The following is a 24,255-nucleotide window of genomic DNA, read 5'->3' on the forward strand; positions in this document are numbered from 1 at the left end:
TACATGTTTTGTCTAGAAATAACACTCAACCTTATTTGTTTGAGCCAGAATTGTCATTTACAACAACGACAAGTGCAAATGAGATATACAGGGTGAGGAATTAGGTAATTAAAAGGGTTATCACATTGGCCACCACGGGTCACAACCTATGTAAACAGATCTTAAGTATTTCTCAAGTGTAGAAGCAGTAAATAGAATACTATTTTATAGGCTAAGAAATATTTTCATATATTTTCTTTCAAAAACGTTATTTAGAAATGAACGTCGCTTACTTGTTTGTTTACAACGCTGTGACCATGTCTACAACTTTTGAAAAACATTATCATAACTAAATCAATTTCTACGGAATTTTCAGGTCATGCAGATGTGACCAACATGTTCAAACAATATGTACATGTATTTCGTATTATAGCATATCAAAATATTGAACATCATTTGTACAATAAAGCTTTGAAATTTCATAAAAATAGATCATCAAATATGTGTGACAATGTCTTCTGTGTTTATCAAATCGTATTCGTTGTCGATGTTGAAGTTGTTGTCTCTTAGTTGCACATGTGTAGTAACTGTCACTTCTTGTTCTTTGGCAGCCCGACCTTTAGCATCCGGTTGAAATGCAACGTTCAACCTGCCAGTTGCGATCTGTTTGGCCCTATCAGCCCTTTTGTAGAGTTTAACGGAATCTACAAGGGGGTTTATACTAGCCGAACCAGTGTTACTATTAACTGTAAGCGATATGGTATCTGTAGGCACGTATATCTTGTGTCCAAACTTCTTGAGAATAGAGTCGTTGCAGGAAGACTGTTCGGCATTGCACAGTCGTTTTGTCGAATATGACGAACGTTGGGAATCTTTTCTGCATTGACTGAAACTTGCTGCCATTAGGTGCGGGGAACATCCGTCACTGTTTGACTCTCGTTGACTTAATGATAAACTCTGCGCTCGCTGGATTTTCTTCCTATAAAACATATCCATAACTTTCTGTCTGAATTTGGTCCCGCTAAGGAAATATAGAATAAAGTTTATGGCGTGGTTCAGATACATTAGAAGGTTGACTATTGCCCATCCAATTGCCTGGACTGATGTAAAACCTTGAGCAGAATCAACCCAGTACGGCATCCCTATTAAGAATATTGAAATCGGTGTTGTACAAAGTACAAAAACTGCGTTCACTGTGAGCAGCATCATGGTAACTGATGCGCTCTTGTCATGGAGTTTTCTTGCAGACGAATCTATATGTAACATTAGTTTTCGTAGTGTCCGGCTTTCAATTATTTTACGAATGATGATGATATCACCAATGACCAAAATGACTGCTGGAATGAGAAAATACATTAATAGATCCACCCAAGGATATATAAAATTAAAGAAATCGGCGTAACTATGGTCTTTTAATGGTGAACACGTAGTTTGAATAACATAACGGTTTTGAGTGTGTGTTGCTTCAACCGAAGGTATGGGTGGTGAAGACATATTATGAAATGATACTTTAGTAAAGCTTTCTGTTGACATTGTTGCGCTAGCATCTATGTTCAAAGTTGTAATGGTTGCAAATGAACTATGAATATCATTAGAAGTTGTAGAATGACCTTGTGTAGTTGCTAAGAATCTGTTTAGGTCAGTTATTTTATTTTGACTGAAAGAGCTATTAGATACACCGCTTTCCGTACTGTTTAGAAATGCTTTAACTATAGAGGTAGAATTCGGAAATTGTGTGTGGTTATTAAATCCATGTTCTTCCACCATCACGCTCCCAAGATGCATCCCAAAAAGAATATGCGATGTTCCACCATAAATTGTGACGACAAGTGATAAAATGACGTAGAACGCCGAACGCCGTGTGCACAACACACGCACCTTGTGAGGCCACATTGTACTAATTATTCGTTCACACGTGACTGCTACCAGTAACCATGACGACAGCTCTGTAGAGGCGAATATGAAGAACCTGCAATGCATGTTTTATAATTATAATATATGTAATATAATTAAACTATTGATTATGTATAGTGTTATAATTCAAGAAGCGAGCAGTGGTGCGATTATCAACGCTCGTCTGTTACTAAATGATGCTATTATGACTTGTTCAACAGTGTCGTTAAAGCTGCACTCTCACAGATTGAACGTTTGATAACTTTTTAATTTTTTGTCTTGGAACGAGCCAATTTCTGCGAAAATCCATCGAAACCAGTAATTAAGACTGCTGACAAAAAAAAGTTCAAAAATTGATGTGTTATGCATTTTTCTTAAACCGTTGGTAACGGTTTAAGCCATAATACATTTTCGAAGGAAATATGAAAATCTGCGATCTGATCTTTTGTCAGCAATCTTATATCATTGGTTTGCAGATGTTTACGCAGAAATTTGCTCTTTCCAAGACAAAAAAAGTAAAAAAAGGTGTAAAAATGGTAAATCTGTGAGAGTGCAGCTTTAAACTGAATTAACATTTTAAATATGAAACATTGCACAGTAGCAGTAAATGAAAAACATCGGACTGCACTATAACTTGGTATACCACTAGTTAATTCGATGCGGATTTGTTTATTTCGTGTTGACCTAAAATTTCGACGTTGAGCCCTGACTTTAAACGGACGTTTTTAATCTAACTAGATATTTTAGTTTTAGTTTATGCATAAAAAGGATATCAATTTACAATTAATTGTTGCTCTTCAGAAAAGCGCGCCAAATGGTATGCAAACGTAACGTCTTACCGGAAATGACGTTGTTGAAACTGTGTCCCAGCCCTGTGCGCACTGACGTTATATTTGGTAGTGAGAACGGACTTAAATTTCAAAACAGTAAAAAATATCAAAATGTTAGTTCACTGCTTGAAAAAGTAAAATATCAATTTGATTCACTAATAAATCTCTTTAAACCAACAGAAAGCATATGATAACATATATTTAACCGTCACGGTGTGTTTGAGGTACGGACAGAAACGGTAGGTAAGATGAACACTTGATTTTCCGCTTTTATATCAAATATGAATACCATAAGAAAAAGCACTCTTGTAGTTATATTTTCCTGCTCGTTGACACATTGTAGCTTGGTCGTGGCAGCCATCCCTTTACTTCCAGCAATATTTGTCTGGCACTTAAGTATTAAATCTGCTTTCTCACAGAATGACCCTTTTAAGATCTTGATTTTATTTTTTTGTTTTAGAATAAGTAAAGTTTGGCGTAAATGTCTGAAAACCAGTGATTTAAGACTGCTGACAAGGGATCAAATCGAAGTTTTTCATTTTTACATTAGAAAATTTATGTTTTATGCCGATTTTTTTTCTAAAAGCGTTAATAACGCTTTTAGCGTCAAAATGATTTTAGAACTTAAATAATAAAACATGCCATTTGCCATTTTGTAACCAGTCGTCTATCACTGGTTTCTAGATATTTCCGCAAATATTGGCTCACTCAAAACATACAATAAAAAAAAAGTTATCAAAACGGTTAATCTGTGAGAGTGCAGCTTTAAAAAATGAATAAAGTAAAATTAAGAACTAATTAACATAAGTAAGCATTAAGGAAAATGAATCTATATTAGAACGGCGCGATGAGTTCAGACGTTTTTGAAAACAATCTATTGTCAACAATCAATGTGTTGAGTCGGATTGTTCGAAGCAGTTTAATAGGGCAGTACAACATGACTTTATCTTGAGTACAAAACCGTGAAATTTCTGTGTTTATTGGGTCTACTTGCAAAGATTGTCGCTTAGAAATGTAAAAATAGTTGTATTGATTAGGCATAAGAAGGAATTCTAACAAAAGAAATATGCTTTTTTGCTGTGTCTTCAAAATTGAATTTGGACATAGACCGCTGGCTCCTCATAAGCGGCAGGTCGAAACGTGCATGTTAATACGCCACCATCGAACTAGATATTTAGCATCGATTTAATTTCTCTAAGCATGCGTAAATATCGCACATGGACGTCTCTTTACAACCTTGCTAATTTCCTGGGATATTGATACCTTTTTTTATCTTTCATCTAGTTCATTTTCAAAGCGAGTTTTAATAGGTTAATGTTGTATAGTCCTGACACAATTGTCAAAGTGGATTGGGCTGATGCTGGCTCCAATAAAGCTTATACATGTACATTAAAACACCGCTATTCCGGACACCGTTTATCCGAAATTATCGCTATTTCGACACTATTTTTCGCTCCCGATTATTTTCCTTCTTTGTTTAACTAAATTTTAATCAATTATCCGAAATCGCTATTTCGAAGTAAAATGTACGGTTCTGATTTGGTATTTCACACCTTATATCAACCGTTATTTCGCATGTTAAAGGGACTATACACCAGATTGGCACCAACAAATTTCTGTAACGAATTTCAGTACAATTATTTATTAAAATGTTTTACTCTTTGATATCATGTTTGTAAAAAAATACCAAAATGTCAAAATAAAAATCGAGTCGGAGACCGAGTTCGAACCGGTATGGCCAAAATTATTACAGTCCAGTATTGCATCCACTGTGCTACGAAGGCTTACCATAGATGGTTGGAATATTTAAGCTATATACCTAACTAGGTAATATCACGTGATAACATCGACTAGCCAATCACGCATAAGGAATGAATTCTACTAGGTAGACATACCCAGTAAATTTTTTTAATGGGAAAATACGAAAAAACTGCGAAAAATAAATTAATTGTAAACTATGTTGTACTTCAGTTAGTAAGTTTCAAATGCATTGTACACATTCATACCAAGTTTAGGTCAGTTTTCGACATTTTTTTTTTCGCTATTTCATCATACGGAGTACAGCCCCTTTAAAGAATGACGCTGGTTTACAGAAGCTGAATATAATTTGAAAATGGTACATCAAATTCGTTCGCCACATTACTCACTCGACCCGCTACCAAACATCCCGAGAAGAGCCCGGTAACCAATCCATCCGGGAGGACATCTTGATCAGTGATAAAAGGAGAGGGTGTTACAGTGTGTGTATATCACGTGATAAATTGCGTCATAAATGCTACGTCGGAAGGCAATGTTTGAAAAAAGATTTTAAACAAAGATATCTTCACTTTTTATTTACCATTTGAAATAAAACATAGCGCAGTCTACGCAGCTTACGGAGCCCTGCCTTCGATTTTTTACCAGATTCTGATTGAGAGTTTAGTTTCGTTAAACACTTCGACAAACCGTTTGGCATACGGCCGTCTGACGGAGCACTGTCAAAACATTATTTTGGAAACAGGTTTGTCGAAGTGTTTGATGAAACTAATGACTTTATCAAATTTCGGTAATAAAACAAATGCGGGGCTCTTTAAGCGGCATAGACTGTCCTTTGTTTCATTTAAAATGGTGTTGTGAAACAAAAGTTAACTTTGATTTAAGACTTCATTTTAGCAAAATGTTGCCTTCCGACGTAGCATATATGACGTAATTTATCACGTGATATACACACACTGTGTTAAGCGGCGCCACAATTCGAAAAGCTACCAGCAGAAGTCATTCATTAAAGCTGCACTCTCACAGATTTACCGTTTTGACAACTTTTTTTTATTTTTTGTCTTTGATTAAGCCAATTTTTGCGTAAATATCTGCAAATCATTGATATTACACTTCGGACAAAAGATCAGATCGCAGAGTTTCATATTTCCGTTCGAAAATTAATGTACTGTGGCTAAAAGCTTTACTAACGGTTTAAGAAAAATGCATAGAACATCAATTGTTAAACTTAAATATAAAAATCTGCGATCTTTTTCTTTGTCAGCAGTCTTATGTCACTGGTTTCCATGCATTTTCGCATAAATTAGCTCGTTCCAAGACAAAAAATGAAAAAAGTTGTCAAAATGTTCAATCTGTGAGAGTGCAGCTTTAAAAATAAATTCAACATAAGTGTATTCTAAACGATCATGCATACCAAATCTAACATGTTGGTAGTGTATAAATGACATTGCAATCTTCATGACTTAATATTTTACGTCAGTTGCGTTTAGTTGCGAACTGTCATTTTCTAAAAATTGTTATTCCGAAATATCGTTATTTCGAAATTGCTATCTGGGACCCGATGATTTCGGATAAATGGTGTTAAAATGTATTTTTAATGTCGTAGTTCTTGATAACTGTTGGGACAAGTGCGACGTTATGCGCATATGTTCCAGTGACATATTGTTCCTCTGACCGTTCCAATGCGGTAATCATATATCGATGAAGCTTTTTTTCTCATTTATTTTTTGCATAACATTCAGTTTAAGAACAACTTCATATAAAAACAAATATTCTATGCATTTTTATATGCGCATACGCACAAGCGCACACACGCGCGCTCACACACACACACGCGCACGCACGCACGCACGCACGCGCGCGCGCACACAGACACGCGCAGAAACACAGACACACAAGCATACATTCTTGCTCTCCCCTATGGATTGTATGAGTATTGTTATAGCATAAAGAGTAGAAAAAAACAGCTTATCATGGTTTGTGCTATAATTGCTGTGATATTTATTTTATTATTTGATTTTTAAACACTGCCATTTCTTTATGTGGGTTTCATATTTTATTGTTCGAAGCTATTTTGATGCGCAAGTGTTTTGATTGAATTTTTGAGTCTCGCGTTCAACGTCGTTAAAGCTGCACGCCCACAGATGGGACAACTTTTTTGTCCTGGAATAAGTAGATTTTTGGGTAAATGACTGGAAACCAGCAATATAGGAAGGCTGACTAAAGGTTAGATCGCAGTTTTTTTCATTTTTATGGTCGAAAATTGATACTTACGCTTTAAGAAAATTAAAGATTTCGGCCATTTTTCGAACAAATGAGGTCTGGGTCGTATACTATAAACAACTTTAATTTTAGTTAAATTTAAGATTAGAAATAAAGTGTTTTGATTGGCCTGTATATTTAGCTGGCCAATTGGCTTAATGAAATCACTGAATCATGTCTAAGGATAAGTAAAACATCAATATTGAATACTGGCCCAGATTTTATTGTGAAATTTTAATATGATATTGAATGAATTTATGCCAAAGTCAACTTTTTCTGAGACAAACATTTGAAAATGTCAGAACTGTCAATATGAGCGAGTGCAGCTTAAAGGTCTTTTACTTGCGCTTCAAAACAATGTTTAAGTTTGAACTTTTAACTTTTGGCCATGTTCTTGTAGGTGTGATTCTACCATTTATATATGCGGGCATTATTGATCTAGGGTAGTATTCAATATGCAACTAAAGTCAATCTTATGGCCATTCATCATCCGTTATTTATATCAAGTAATCCGATTAGCTACATCGTTCTTTGATCAAACTAATACCAATATTGAATATCACCCCTACAATTGTTTTATGTTTATTTATGGTTTAATTTTACTAAAAATGGCACATGTTGGAATATGCACGAGTAGCCCCACCCTATAAATAATAAAACAATTTACCAGTATTTATGCAAGTTGTGTTTTGTGTCTTAAATTATTCCCATTGATTGTCGGATATGGTTTGACTTTTAATAATGAGTGTGCCTTCAGTGTAGTTTACTTGATATTCATTTTGTGAAACAAGTTATTGCAACATTATATTAATCACTCTCGTTGGCACGATGTTACTCGAGAGTGTGGTCTTGTGATGTGGTGGGAAACCGGACCTCCCGGAGGAAACCCACTTGTCCGGCTTGGTGACCACAAACCAAACTCACATGCGCCCAGCCAGGAATCGAACCCGTGTAGCATATGAGAGAAGCGTTTGCGCTTACCACTGAGCTATTGTAACCACGGCCCCTCCAGGTCCGGGGAATAGCGGGGACTTTGACTTTTGTTTCGGCCAAGCCCGGGTAAAACTGATGGTAAAATCCCCGCCAAATGCCCCCGCACCCCAGGGACCCTAAGTAAGGCACATTCCCCGCTATAATTGGCGCGAATACGAAACCACCGCATTCACCCGGTACTGCGGGGCCATCGGGAAGGTAAAAACACGGCCCATTTCCCCGGCTATCCCCGGTATACTCCCGGACCTTTGGGGGCGTGGCTACAATTGACTGGTGCATAAGTAGACAACATGTGCATTTGACACGATACTAGTACATTTTCGGCTACTTGGCTTTTCTCTGTAGCTGGTAGTCCGTTACCTTATTATACTTACCAATGCAGACGACAACCAACGTCCCCAAACAGACGGACGTCAATGTCAAACACATAGATTATCCACCAACGAACCATCCCTGAAACAGCAGCGAATGTAAACATAAATATTATGAGCGTGCTACGTTAAAGGCCTAGTTTAATCCTTTTATAAGTAACCCCCCCCCCAAAAAAAAAAAAAAAAAAAAAAAAAAAAAAAAAAAAAAAAAAAAAAAAAAAAAAAAAAAAAAAAAAAAAAAAAAATAATAAAAAAAAAAAAAAAAAAAAAAAAAAAAAAAAAAAAAAAAAACGTGTATAGTTAACATCCTCTGTGTATTGTTCTTAATCTAATTGCCTAATTGTTTTATTAGATCTCCGATCTGAGTATCCTGCTGTGCAGTTTTGGAGGTTTTAGAAAAGAAATGCACACTAAATGGCCCAGAGCCAATAAACTAATACACAGGAAATTGGCCCCTACCGTGACATCAGTGCAATTTACAGGATATGCACAGCAGGGGATTGTCATGCCAAACATTCCTTAAACTAGGCCTTTAAGAGCTTGTTGTGTTCACAGACCGTGGTGACCCACACATTTACAAATAATATTCTTTTAACAATATAGCATACATTTGGTGTAACAATAGATCACGCCTTCAACATAAATGGCGCAACGCCGTTAGTTAAGAACTTGTCACGCGGTGACACAATATTTTTTTTTTTCAAATTCTGTCACTAATCTGTATACCTAAATGGCGTCTTTGAATAAAAAAACATTATTAATCTTATTGGGTGTTGTTATAAAAGAAGCAGCGAAGCGGATAAGCCTGACGAACCTAGGTTTCAAAAAGGGATTATAACGAGATAAGATATACAAAGCCGTAGGTTAACATATGTTATCAATGTATTGTTCTAAGGTTAAAGTATCCATATCTGCTGTATAATTCTTGAGGCCTAGTGGTTTAGGCGACGATTTTATAAAAAAAATATATTGTTAATACTGGCGCAAGATATTGTAATAACTTAAGATTTTATAAGCATTACACACATTTATTCCCGACAAGCATCACAGCACAACTGAATACATTTAGACAATGCAAACCATAAGTAATATCAACCTATAGTCTATTTCACATTTCTACCGATATCATATAGCAAAATAATGGTAAAATGAGTGTTTTCAGATGCATAATCGGGAAAACGTTCTTTTGGTCCAAAAACATGAGCGATTCCCTTCCAACCCACTCTTTCCATAAAGCTTTGCTCACGATAATTGCATTTCAGTCGATCCGTTCGCACATGTTAACGAAAGCAGAAAAATAGCAACATGGAAATGCAATACAATGTGATCGTTCGGGCATTTATCATAAAAGACCATCGTTTTTTTCAGGTAAAAACGGATATGGATACATCATTGTCAGATGTTTGCTCATTAGCTGTGCAATTATTCATATGCGAATTGTAGCTGTGGTTTTTATATCATATTTTGATTTTGTCAGAATTCCTGCACGGTTTTGACTGTAAGATTTGCTAGTTAAGTTTTCTAGTCCAGAGTGTATACATAAAGCAAAATAGAATCAAAGCGCTTAAAGCGTTGAAAGGCTTTCGGTCTTCAACGTTTTGTGAGTATAGCCATGAAATTGTAAAACAAATACACATAAACATCTAAAGATACTTTAAGATACTACAGGCATGCTAATGTTTTTCATGTTTTCATGTCTTCGCAAAAACATTTACTTTTTATGCTGATTCTAAATTAAAGCAAAACCATGGAATATCAGTCATTTAAAATACTCATTTAATATGTGAAGTACCCAAATAATACATAAGTATGGAGTAATACGCAATTACATATCAAATTTCGGTTTTATAAACAGTGCACTGCCACGGATAAAGTATTTAAGCATTTAAAGCATTTTAGTAAAATCTACTCTACACTTCTAACATGATTGAGTCGTATTTACAAGGTATGCCTGCTAAACCAAATGCGTCCAAAAATGCATAAGACATGTTAATAAAGTTTATGTTTAAGGTCTATATCTACAATGACTCGCGAATTCATCTGGATCGAAACCCCAACATACTTTGAATGTCCTGTATGTATTGATGTATCTTAATATTGCCCTCGACCTATGTCACTCGTGGACAAAATGAACCTATTTATAGCAGTGGTTTAAAAATATGCATACATGCATCATCCTCAAGGCTCTGGGCTGAAATTACTGAGACAAAATGAAAATACTTCACACACTTTTGGTTCCATTTGGCATTACGCGACTATCTCACAAATCGTAGTAGGCCGAAAGCCTGTCAACGCTTTGATCTTAAAAGTAAAAGTGTACAATATGCATTTAGTAATGGTTGAAGGTTGTTAGTATGTACTTACACAAATAAATGGTTTGATGCGACACCATCAGTTGCTTAACCATTTCTTTTGTCTAAGTTGATTATAACAATCTTAATAAATTGATGCATGAATATTTATCAACAAAAAATGATAATCGTATTTGTTCAATTTACATATTGGTTTTATATTTTACGCCAATTTAGCATTTCATTGCATTTTTTTAATAGGATCAATGCTTTTCTAGGTTTTACAAAGCTTTCCTGGTTAATTTCCGGGGGAAATCCTCTCCGAATCCGATGACCCAGATTCTAACCGAAAGTAACTTGATCCCCGGTCGCGGCCAATATATAAACACAGATATATACATGTTTTGTTTTTATGGAGGTCGATGTTTATATGAAACTAATAGTCAAACTAGCTTTTCGGCATGTATAAGGTAATCCATCATAAAGGTACACTGCAACGAAGTGAATAAGAAAAAGATACTTGCATACCGACATCGAGTCAAATAAGAAATGTGTGCGCACATATTTAAAACGTCTCAAAAAGATTTACTGGCAATCAAACTTATAGACTTGGAGGGTCACTATTTTGAGTACTCAATATCGTTTAAAACAATACGATTTGTTCTGTTCTGTGATGACGTCGTGTACCTAAAATATATATTTGGGGTTTATCACATTGGATGCATTTTTTCACAAATCTCAAAACATAATTAATGGATAAGTGAAAAGTCAGCAGCATACATAATAGCATCGTTAAAGTTGTCTTATAATTATCAATATAATTAATACTATGTTATTTACATAGGAAAAAAATAATAAAATTTATGAAATATTGGCATGGCGAAATATACAACCTGTGTACAATACTATGAGGTCCGAGACTGCCAGGGCGGTCAGGTAGGTGGCCGTGGACGACTTTCGAGAAGATGGCCGCGTCAGCACGAGGATGCTGAGAATGTTACCAACTGTGCCCAACAAGAATAACACTGGGGCAACAATCTGCCACAGCAAGGACGCGATCTCACTGCTCATGTCTTGTTATGTTTTATGTATTTCTCTACGTTAACTTCCGGTATTTAAGGTTACCTTCTTCCTAACCTCGCATCCGCTATTAAGATGTGTCAAAGCAGTATAAGTAACTTTTAGTCAAAGCACATATCCGGTTTAAATCTACCAATATCTTAATGCTCTTTTCCGTAATTTGAAGTTAGATCTTGTGACACTGTTATCAGCCCCAATGTCACTTGCTTGCAGAACTGGTTTGTGTTCTATGCATTCCTTATTTGGAGCACAGTTTTGACGATTTAAAGAACAATATTACTTTGTGTCTATTATAAAGACTAATGAAGATTTTTTTATTCTCAAAATTCTCAACATGAGATAAGTTGGTGCGAGATATTTCACTTACAAAGTTGTATTTCCGACCGAGGCTCACCTTTCAGATGTATTAGAGATATAATTACTGTTCATTAAACCAAGTTTGTGAGACGGTTTGTACAAATTTAGCTATCTAACAAAGGGACAATTGTGCAGAACATGCACTTAAAAACGTTGTTCTTTGTGTTACCTTCATCGCTGTTAACTTTCAAACTATCACTAACGTTGAGGTTTCAGGAATACACTTGTGGTCTACTGCATTTCTATGACGATTTGAGACAGCTTTTTCAGCTGTACTTAATGTTTATATCTAAATATGTTATCACATGATAAAACATTTCACGTTTGCAAGTCAGCATCAATGTCTTCAATCACGTTGTTAACTAAAACACAGTTCTTAACAATCGGCCTTAAGTTTGCAAATAGCTACTGCATGCATTTTACCGATTCGTCCTTCGCCGTAAAACTTAATTTTATATTTTAAGCACAAAACGGCGCGTCCGGTGGGTAGAAATGCGATTGTTTTTCTTTGTCACTCATTTAACACGTAACACATTAATATGTTTGTCCTCGTTGACGTGTTAAGCGTAACTGTCAGAGAACGCCGCAAAAATGTACAGCATCTGGAAACAGAAGCTGGTAACCGGGTTATATTGCTTCTGTCACGTATTGGAATTGTATTCAATAACATAATCGCCGAGTAATATTAAAATAAAAGCTTTATTCGATAGGTCCAGTGAAATAAATAAGAACACGCAATAAAACGGCTGATATTCCTTAAATGAATTCACACAATTATGAAACCTAGTAGTGTAGCTTTGTAAAGCTTAGTGTAAGCACCATTCATTAATATTTAATATTGTAATTTCCTATCGTAGTTGCACTGTGGCGCTGCAGGGATTCATGTATAGGCTAACACGTTTTCTTTAAAGGTTTGAAGGCCACTTTCATAACCTTTTGATCAATAATCGATGCATATGATTTGCGGAAATTCTTGAAAAGGTCTTTTAGCTAATTAATCCGCTGTTAGCCAGCCGCATTTCTTTCTCAAACTATTGGAAATCCAAAGGTTGGAGCATCATAAACTTAAACTTGTCTGATAAGTATGGTGGCATATAACTGCCGTATGATAACCTGTTAACGTTCGCGAATTGTTAAAAAAACTGGCTTAAAATGCCCAGGACAATCACCTGTAATCTTTTTTAAGCTGTAAACCATTAACAGTATAACTAGGTATGGTTTGCGAATTTGCAACATGATAACTTGTAAACTAGATAAGATTTGTGATAAGTACTACGTATCCATGTGTCATTCGGAACTCCTCGGCCATTTTTTTCAAAAACAACCTCGGATGTATGCAGGTACATCAGTTGAAGTAGTTCGTAAAATTTTGAATTATTTCATTAATTAAATGTAGTGTTTTAGAGTTGTATTTATTGATCTAAGTTTAAATTGATTGCCATTGAATTGTATTATTGCAAACATAATTAAGAATCCCAAGAGTTAAGTCACAAAGTTTAACTGCTAAATAATATTACTACGCGATCTACTTGCAGCGGACTTAAACGCACCACTTTTTGAGTATGTAAACCGTCCAAATACATCCGAGGTTGTTTTCGATAAAATGGCCGAGGAGTTCCGAATGATCCATGTGTATTATTGACTTCTTGCAGTAACTGATTATCTGGTTATGGTTTGCGGATTCCACCTTGTAAGTAATATACAAACTTGTTACCTAAATAGGATTTCTGTAACAATTACAGTGAAATGAAATTAGTAAATTATAAGTAAATAACAAGTTGTATAGTCTAATTATATATTACTGGTAACACGAATCTTTCTTTTGTAGTTAACCTGTTATTATGTTATTTACTAAGTGGTATTTGCTAATCATGACCAGATAACCAGTTACTGATAAAAGCCTGCAACCGATTGTATAAAACTGATTCTTTAGTTGGTTTGGATTAAGTTTATTGATTGGTCAATATTTAGCAAATGATAACTTCTAACCTATCAAATCGTTTATTGATTGGTCAATATTTAGCAAATGATAACTTCTAACCTATCAAATCGTTTATTGATTGGTCAAAATTTACCAAATGATAACTTCTTACCTATCAAATCGTTTATTGATTGGTCAAAATTTATCAAATGATAATATCTAACCTATCAAATCGTTTATTGATTAGTCAACATTTATCCAATGATAACTTCTTACCGATCAAATCGTTTTAACGAGTCAACTATACAATTTGGTGCAGAGATTATAAATAGAATTCCACCCTTGAACGAAACTACCAACTTTGATACCGGTACAGATAGATATTTTATTTCCCTCAAAAAATGTAGAGCAAAACATATATATAGCAGGTTTAATTGGTACCAAAATACATTATAAATGTCAAATAATGCATTTTTCTATGTACACACCAAAGTCAACGACGTAGTGGTTTGAAAGTCGAGAAATAAATGCACCTCTACTCGCAATGTAAGTGAAGAAAACTCAGTTATCAAAACTATATACTATTATTATATGAATGAGTAATACTCATGGTGTTTGGTTTATTTGTTTATAATTGCAGGGTTTTGGAACCTAGAAGCGAAAGCAAAATTCTAAATTTGCAAACTGAATAAGGGGACTCAAAATGTTTAGGATTTGAATTATATGGATATACAAAAGTGAAAAGATATCTGGTTTATATTACCATGGAGGTTAAAAGACGTTTGTAGAAAAGCCCATCGTCAGACGCGGTCAAAAGCTCGCCTTCAAACCAGAAAACAAAGATATACAGTTGAGGAATGTTCTCGGACCAATAATAAGCTTTCATGTAGCGCAAAAGACGACATCAAACACTCGAACTGTTCCTGAAAATCAACCTGTTGGTTTTCAATGTTTGTTAATTGTTGGTTCTTGCAAAGTAACTTTTTCAAAACACTTTTAAAATAACCGACGATAATAATGGTGATAGCTCGATAAATGTTGGGGTAAAAGTTAAACCAATATAATATATACTTCTACAATAGTAAAACAATGATTTAATCCACTGAGTAGCTCAAAGCTTGGTTTGTTTGAAACATGAAACATGAAACATTTTCATTTGATAAAACGCCTATTTTGACGTAAAACATATTCAATGGCGTTGTACAAATAAATATAAAAATGTAAAAGCAGGTTAATAAAAGCAATGTACATTATACTGCTTACCTGGTAATACTTTAAAAAGTAAGAAGCAATGTGAATAAATTCGTGATTTAAGAAAATGTAAAAAGCATTTAAAGACACATGATGCACTTAATGAGATACAAAGTAAAAATAAAATCAGTTTTCTGATACACTTTTGTTACAATCACAGCCACTACAGTCTCTAAAATAATGCATAAAAGTCTCGAAAGTAATGTGTTTTCAATTTCTTCTTAAAAGTTTCTACAGTCTCTGAGTTTCTGATACTAAGAGGCAACTCATTCCACAATTTTGGTCCTACGGTAGAAAAACTTTTGTCACTAAAAGTTCTCCTCTTATTAAATGGAACAACATAACACCCGCTTACGGGATGGGACGATCGTAAGTTCCGTGTCGGGGTCTGTTTTGTTAGAATCTATGTAAGGTAGTCAGGAGAATTACCAACAGAGCAGTTGTACATAAAGGTTAACACTTTGAATGTAATTCTTGCTTTGATTGGTAGCCAATGCAGGTCATGAAGAGTTTGTTTGGAGCTGTCAAATTTCTTGGGATTCAGAACTAGTTTTGCACACATATTTTGAATACGCTGCAATTTGCTAATCTCACTCTGTGCGATTCCGTAGAGGATTACATTACAGTGGTCAAGATGAAAAATGACTAGTGACAACACAAGTTTCTGCAGATTGTTTGGTGAGTTATTTTCCAATACTTCTGATTCTGAAATAATTTAACATGGCAGTTCGACTTTTTCGTTTAACATGTTCTTTGAAATTTAATGGTTCGTCAAGAAATGCTCCAAGATATCTGATACCGCTTCCTGATTTCACTTCATCTCCTGCTATGCAAATTGTTTTTGTGTTACATTTATGAAGCTGTTGCCTACAACCGAACATAATAAACTGAGTTTTTGAAGTGTGCATTTTAAGTTTATTTCATTCATCCAGTTGTTGATTGTAACAGCACACTTTTCTAGTTCCTGTATTGCTTGAGTTTCAGATATTGAAGATGTTGGTTTAAAACGTTTGTTCGCAGTGTGGTCATCTGCAAAGCCAAAAAGTAAAATAGATGGAATTACATCAAACAGTGTCCCTGCATAAGTTAGGTAGAGCCACGGTCCTAAACAGCTGCCTTGTGGAACGCTACAATGAAGCTGACGTGTTGAGGACAGGGCTGAGTTCACACTAACACGGCAACTCCTTGGTCGTAAATAGGAGCTGATCCAGTCTAGTGCTGACCTACAAACACCATACTGCTTGTTTAGCACATCGAGGAGAATGTCATGGTCCACAGTATCAAAGGCGGCGCTAAGATCGATTGCAATCAGCGCCGTTACTTCCTGTTTCTCCATGGCATCCAACAAGTCATTCACAAGCCTCAACAAAGCTGACTCACACGAATGATGACGTCTATATGCAGATTGTTGACGCAATTTCAGTTCTTTCGCCCACGACCGCTATTCGTGGTTCTTGACAAACCATGTTTAAACAATTGGGCTTGGCATTGAAGTCGAGACTTGTCTGCGTTTAGTTTGTCTTAACAAGTTAGTTGAGCTGCACTAATTTTGGTGAAACGAAAATTCATGTGTGTTTTTGACTGTTTGAAGTGACACGCGAATCCTTCTTAACGTAAAGGAAGCACCAACTTCTTGTTTATTTACCTTAGATATTAGCTGATTGAAAATGTAAATTAAAATCATGTCTCAAACCAGTTTGTACTATAATCAAGTTATTGTCGAATGTCTGTAGAGGTACAGGTTTCCGCCTCTGACCCCAGGGGTCGGGGGCTCAATCCACACCATAGAATTGTTCTTTTAGTCCCTCAAAATGAACACTTTACTCATTGGCATTCATGCTTATGAAGAGGATTTAAGAATGAAAACAGAACTAAAGGCAATTGATTTAAACCATTTTTGTCTGAGCACAAACTTTAGCGATAAGAAAGAAGCTATATTATGGAAGTTAGACCTTCAAGAACGGTGAAAACGATAAAAACTTCACACAACCACCTGCGCAGTACTCTCCCCTATCGGTGAAGTTTTACTAGTATACATAACTGTATAGAAGTTTGTTTCAAAGTAATTAAAATTTATGAACTCATGCACACAAACAACAATTAAAGAGTAAAATGAGTAATGACAACATGAGAATAATTATTCTCAACTGAGGATAATAATATATATTTAATACACATGTCTTGAGGGGTTCAACCTCGGTTTATACTTATTTATTTCACAACTTCTACGATTGTTAAACAATGTATTACAATATAATGAATCATTCTTGTTGGCATGAGGTAACGAGAAAGTGGGGTATTGTGTTGTGGAGGAAATTGAAGTACCCGGATGAAACACACCAGTCCGGCTTGTTGATCGCTAATAGAACTCACCTGGTAGAGAGCAACATTCGGAACTCCTCGGCCATTTTATCGAAAACAACCTCGGATGTATGCCGGTACATGACTTAACTCTTGGGAATCTTAATTATGTTTGCAATAAAAAACTTCACTGGCAATCAATTTAAACTTAAATCAATAAATACAACTCTAAAACACTACATTTAATTAATGATATAATTTAAAAATTTACAAACTACTTCAACTGATGTACCGGCATACATCCGAGGTTGTTTTCGATAAAAATGGTCGAGGAGCTCCGAATGCATGAGCGCAAACCACTGCGGCCGATTAAATAAATGTTGGTAGAATTAAAAAAGTTAGACCCTAGGGCCGTGTTGTTCATTTCTGTTTTTCTGCGTGAAAATTCGCGATTTTCAACGATGACTTTTAGATAATATTAGCATATTTTTTTAACAAGTAATTAAGAACCAAAAACATTTTCTGAAAGCTTGTTGTTTCTTTTTTACAACGATACCAAAATTTATTAAATTGGTAAAGAATTAAAAAAGTTAGACCCTAGGGCCGTGGTTTTCTTACCTATGCCTCTGGTAAAGGCCTTTTAGAGCCGGATTTTATACTCTGCCTTATTAAGTCAATTATAAATCTTAACTCTGTGAACAGAGCAAATTATATGTTCCTCGAATTCTTTTAATGCTTCGATGTCTCTTATTTTAGAGAAGAGTCTGCAGCGAAGGCAAACCTATATAGCCTAACTTGTTAGGGGAGATTACTGCTGGCGGGATATTATTTAAATCGATTAGACTAGAAGAAAAATCAAGCGACGCGATATGATAACAGGTTAGTAATCATGAATAATTTTCAATTAATCAATGGCTTTATTTGCATTTTAGAACTTTGAATTGTATAAATATGATTCAAAGGTTGTAAATATTAATAACATAGCTCATCACAAATAAATAGTGGAAACAAATGCGACTTTATCGCTTGTCATTTAATTTCGCGATGGCATTAAAATCAGGCTACACACAACCAATTCAATTTAGTAATCGAATTCGGGGATAGGGGTCATTTTAGTCTAAAATAATAGACGTGTTATACGGGATTCTTTCAATCCCTAACGTCTAAACGGGAATGTGCAAAAAACGGGGGTGTTTTAAAAATATTGAAATTGTTTTAAGTGAAGTATTTTATGGTTGAAATTGATCATAAAGAGTTATATTCATATTTTACAATGTAAGTGAAATGTTATTTTGCACTAAACAAGCATTTAATGCATTAAAACAAGTTGTTTACCTTTCCAATAAAACGAAAGTTGACTGACACAGAAAACAATTATGCGAAGGGGAACAACTCGATACAATCGTAATAACTCGGCCTCCTCCGACAAAGCTTCGAGATAGACCTCGTTACACAATCGTAACAACTCGGCCATGGCCGAAATGTTCCGAGCGATTTAAAACTGTGCCCTGAAGCCTTGCAGGTGCCCGTCATGTATATTTCGTTATGTTTTGACAGAATGAAATGAAGAAAAGCCGTCAAACTCATAATTATAAGTTGGATATTTATTTTTTGTGAACGGAACTAATATAAAATAACATTATCTGGTAATATTTCTTGTTTTTATGATATTTTATAGACGCTATATGCTTTAACCCGGAATCCTGATCGGAACAACTACCCACTTTTGATACTAAACAATTTGTACGTGAAGGATTTGCCATATCAAAAATCTAAAAAAATCCGTCAACGTACAATTATTTGGACTAGGGTCATTTATGTTTATTAACTGATTGCTGTTATTTAACTATGAATAAGGTTGAGGCGTTTTGGATATGCTTCATCCTAATCAGGTTTTTCAAATTTGAAGTGACTCGCTTTGCCATCAAAAATGAGTTTTCAGAAACTTCCACTCTATCTCATATGCAAACATGTATATTACAAATATTTGACTTTGATATATACTGAAATTGCAAAAAAAAATATAAGTATAAAAAAAAACTTAGTGGTACACTACAAAGTCAAGAAAAAATAGAAAAATTATACCATAAAAACTCCCCAACTAGGACTCCTACTAAGCTGAGTGGTATTTAAACCTTTATTAATTACATTGGTAGCATCATGTGATAATGTCTATCGACAAATTATGCTACATGTATCCTGAATCACGTTTATGACGCTTTTCATTATGATGGACTTCAAAGACAATATTTGAGCATATATTTATCAACATTTATGGAATGGTTCCAGCTAGTCTAAAATTATAGACGTGTTATACAGGATTCTTCCAATCCCTACGTCTAAATGGGTTTGTGCAAAAACCGGGGGTGTTTTGAAAAATATTGAAATTGTATAAAGTGAAGTATTTTATGGTTTAAATTGATCATAAAGGTTTATATTCATATTTTACCATGTAAGTGAAAAGTTATTTTTGCACAAAACAAGCATTTAATGCATTAAAACACATTATTTATCAATCCAATAAAACGAAAGTTGACTGACACAGACAACAATTATGCCAAGCGGAACAACTTGACCCAATCGTAATGACTCAGCCACCTCTGACAAGCTTCGAGATAGACCTCGTAAATACAATCGTAACAACTCGGCCATGGCCGAAATGTTCCGATTGTTTTTAAATTGTGCCCTGAAGCCTTGCAGGTGCCCTTCATGTATATATCCCTATGTTTTGACATCAAGAAATGAAAAAAAACATGTCAAACTCATAATTATTCGTAGGATATGACATTTTTATGTATGGAACTGATATTACATAACATAATCTGGTAATATTTCTCGTTTTTATGATATTTTTTAGATGTTTAATGCTTTAACCCGGAATCCCGATCGGAATAACTACCCACTTTTGATACTAAACAATTTGTACGTGAAGGATTTGCCATATCAAAAAACGTAAAAAAATCCGTAAACGTACAATTATTTGGACTAGGTTCCAGCCATCAGTACAATGTATCTTACATTTAACACTCCTAATGATTTGCCACACTGTATGTCGTGATGGAATAATTTTTTCCTTTAAATATGCTTGATACTAACAATGAGATGGTCCTTTTAAGCGGGCTCTATTAAGTAATTTTCGTAATGTTTTTTTAGGCTACTATTCCTACTAGTCCCACTATACTTAATTTATTGGAAAGTCATTTGAGAAATAATATTGGGTTTAAAAAATGATTCTGAGTCAGAAAGCCTTTGAATGCTGAAATTAAAGTTTATATTTAACAGGCCCTCACAAATCCACTCACCCGCTCACATTTGTGAGTGATAATCGTGATTATCAAGGTCAGGCGAGAAAAAGTTGTCCGCCTGTGCTAGTAAGATTCTCCAGATTCAATCTAAATCCTATTTCATTTCAAAATGAAATGATTGGGATAAACATTAATAATGAAATACCGGATTTAAACAGTCAAATCAAACCGGAAATGTGACCTCAATTCTTCAAGGAATGGAAGAAAACAAATGATTTAATTGTTAAATTATTTCATTACTATTAAATTAATTATTAAAATGTTTTTGATAATTTATAATCGATTAGAAGCCGTTGATATTAATAATTTACTACCTGGTTCCAGACTTTTTCTTCAATGAATCGTGCAGCAGTTAGTGGCTGGGATTAGGTGAAAGAACACTGTTACATTAATCAAGCAGATTAAAGTTTAACATCTTTGAAAGTAAATTCGATTGGCTGGGAAAGAGGGAAACTTATTTATATATTATATAAGTATAAGCTTAAAAGCTGTGTTATATATATATATATATATATATCCTTCCTTTAGGTCAGAAAATGGCTGAAACAATGACACATACACAAGTAAATAGTGGTGACCCATCACGCATCTCCTTGCATGTACATGTTACGAATGTAACACTTGTTCTGATTGGACAATAAATCAATGTGGATTGTTCCATCTAACAAGTAAACAATGAATTTGTTGAAAAATACATCTAGAATGCATTAAAACACCAAATTTTGATAATATAGGCCTGACCAGTAGATGACCCCTATTGATTTTAGGGGTCATCGGGTCAAAGGTCAAGGTCACAGTGACCTTCGTGATGAAGGGTTGTCCGATTGGTAATTTGACAATGCCTGCACCCATGGCCCTCAATCTTGACTTGTAGGTTGGGTCTGACCAGTTGATGACCCCTATTCAGGGGTTTTCTTAAGCGGACGCCCGCTTGCCCCCGCCGGGTTAAAATCGCTGCGGGCAAGTGATTTTTCAAAGCAGGTAGCCCGCCGGGCAAGTGAGCTTTCATTGTGAACACTTTCCGGTAGTTTTATTTTTATTTTTCTTTGGGTTAAAATATTTCCTAACGAGTGAAAGTTAAACTAATTTTGATTGGTTATTGGAGTTTAGAAAGCCAATCAAACGAATTGTAACATATAGCGTTTGTCGGACTTGGCAAGATGGCGGACGGAGATAAACAGGCTGAAACTGAACAATAGCTCAGATGAAAATAACAATGATGAAAACAACAATGATGCTAATAACTATGAGTCAGAGAAGAAAAGTAAATTAGTTGGTGGTGACTCTCCAATACCATGTTATACATGCCAAGGCAGGCAAACTGATGATAATAGTACTGAAGAAATAGTGATGGATGATGATGTATTACAGCAGTGACTGTGACTTTTATGAAGAAGAATCAACAGTGTGAAGAAAGCTATTTGAAAAAAGAATTCAATATGAAGACAGCCTAATATTAGCAAAAAAGGCATAATAATGAATTCCTCATGGTTTTAAACAGTGAGGCTATGGTGTAACTGTTGTTGGATGATGCTCGTTTGAAAATAAAATGTAGCAATTAAAATCTTAATTTATTTTTTGTGTTTATTAATTAATATCATTGCCTTTAATACAGATTGACTAAAATGGTATACATAATTTTATAAACATTATCAAAGTTCGGGCAACCCAATTTCACAGGGGGAAAGTAGATGTTCAAATTGACTTGCCCCTGGGGCAAGTGAAAGTCGAATCGTTAGGAAAACCCCTGCTATTTATATTGGGGGTCATCAGGTCAAAGTTCAAGGTCACAGTGACCTTGAAGGCAAACTCGACAATTCCAGGACCTATGGTCATCAAACTTGACATAAAGGTTGGGCCTGACCAGTAGATGACCACTCTTGATCTTGGGTTTCATCAGATCAAAGGTCAAGGTCACTGTGACCTTTAACAAAAAAAAGTTAACAAAGCTTCTCCCAGTGATATCTCAACAAAGCCTGGACCTATGATCATCAAACTTGACTAAGGGGTTTTGCCTGACCTGTAGATGGCCCTTTAAATTTAAGGGTTCAAAGGTCAAGGTCACAGTGCAGAGTGACCTTGAATGCAAAAAGCTTGTGTGATTATTTGACACTGGCTGCCACCCATGGCTCAAAAACTTGGAGGTCCATGCATATTTCATTCAATTGTCCAAATAATCCTGACAACATTGGCACTCAGGGGTGCATATAATGTTTGACAAACATCTCTTGTTAATATACATTTGGCAGAAAAGGCTATAAATATATGGTTAGAAATGTATTCAATTATAATTTTAGATTTCAACTGCCATAATATATTGAGTTTGTATGTATTTTTAATCAAATAATTAAAATACATTTTTAAAATGAAGCAAAAGATAAAAACTATGTGATAATAATTATAGCATTCAAATTTCAATTCTAAGAAGGCAGAAGGCTGCACATGCTTGGCTGAACAAGAGCAGAGGAGTGCTACCAAAACAAAATTGTACTTGAAAGATTAAATGGGAGTTTAACATTCCATCAAAGTTCAACAGGACAAACATAGATGTTAAACATGGTCAGTAACTTGTCAACTTGTCAAAACACGAGATATGACGGACTGTAGTTATAAGGCCGAAGTTTGTTTAATTACTGGTGTATCTGTTTGTGGTCAGTGATATATGGTCATGCCCACATGCTTATCAATCAGAAACCAAACTTGTTTGATGATTTAATGATCAATACTGCAGCTCTGGGTAGGGGATTTGAAGCCTCTCCATTGGTGTTCGGATCAAGGCATTGATGTCCCCTGTTTTGTCACTTTAAGTCTTGAGAATTTCACAGGGATGTCAGTGACATGTTGACAAATAGAAACTGTTGTGATTTAACTGTTAAAATCACTGTGGTGATCATGTCTGTGGCATATTGTCCTATAGTTGTGATTTAATTGTTACATCAGACTTACTAATAAAAGTATTTTCGATAATGACATATCAGGGCTGTATTATGTGAATGGGATAGGGGATCCTGAGAAAGGGAAAATCAGCGTTATTTAAAAAAAAAAGGGAATTTCTGCAAGTTGCAAGAACAACACAAAACAAAACACAAAGCTCTTATTTTATTTGAATTCAATCTTTTATAAAAAAAAGAAGAAATTATCATAAAAAAAACTTTATGGGATTGTTGTTTGTTTCGTTGCATTAAGATATATTTCACACAGTGAACATCAAATTACATATTTCATCAAGGAGGGGGCCAAAAGTTAATTATTTACTTTTGGTTGTTCACAAACTATCGATCTTTCTTTGATCATTTACCTAAAAAGAATATAAAATGACAGTTAATTGTAGTTTTTCAGAAAAATGCGCCAACTTGTAAGCATTTAAAACATCATATTGAATGAAAATCATCTTCAAAAACCATCAGGTACTTTCTTCTGTTAAACTTAATAAGAGGTGGGAAAAAAAATCTTTAAAATATGAAGGTATACATGATGTAGGGGAACTCACCTTCCAATGAAATCACATGTTACGTTCAAATAAACACTCTTCCATTTCTCTTTATTGTCTGCTCCATAGGCGAGTGGTCTCAGTGACTAATTTTGTAGTTTTGAAATTTTGTAGTGATCTGGCAGGTCGAGTTCATTTCAAACTTTTGCCAGAATACATTTTTCTATGTGAAAACA

General features: G+C 34.9%; 2 protein-coding genes across 2 annotated transcripts in view; one reads left to right on the forward strand and one right to left on the reverse strand.

The window, feature by feature from the left end:
- Positions 1-474: 474 nt before the first annotated feature.
- On the reverse strand, positions 475-8,163 carry LOC128245997 (FMRFamide receptor-like). Its single transcript, XM_052964206.1, has 3 exons — positions 8,087-8,163; positions 1,671-1,948; positions 475-1,388 (listed from the first exon to the last, which is right to left on the reverse strand). Exons 1-3 carry the CDS (start codon positions 8,161-8,163, stop codon positions 475-477), a joined length of 1,269 nt encoding a protein of 422 aa, XP_052820166.1.
- A 9,872-nt stretch (positions 8,164-18,035) lies between these two features.
- Positions 18,036-24,255, forward strand: part of LOC128246685 (transcription initiation factor TFIID subunit 10-like) — a 38,043-nt gene continuing 31,823 nt past the window's right edge. The window contains exon 1 of the mRNA XM_052965022.1: positions 18,036-18,163. Coding sequence (XP_052820982.1) covers positions 18,154-18,163 — 10 coding nt within the window. The 5' untranslated portion in view covers positions 18,036-18,153. The remainder of the gene's footprint in view (positions 18,164-24,255) is intronic.

This window comes from Mya arenaria, chromosome 9 (genome assembly GCF_026914265.1).
Source record: "Mya arenaria isolate MELC-2E11 chromosome 9, ASM2691426v1".
Taxonomy (NCBI): Eukaryota; Metazoa; Mollusca; class Bivalvia; order Myida; family Myidae; genus Mya; species Mya arenaria.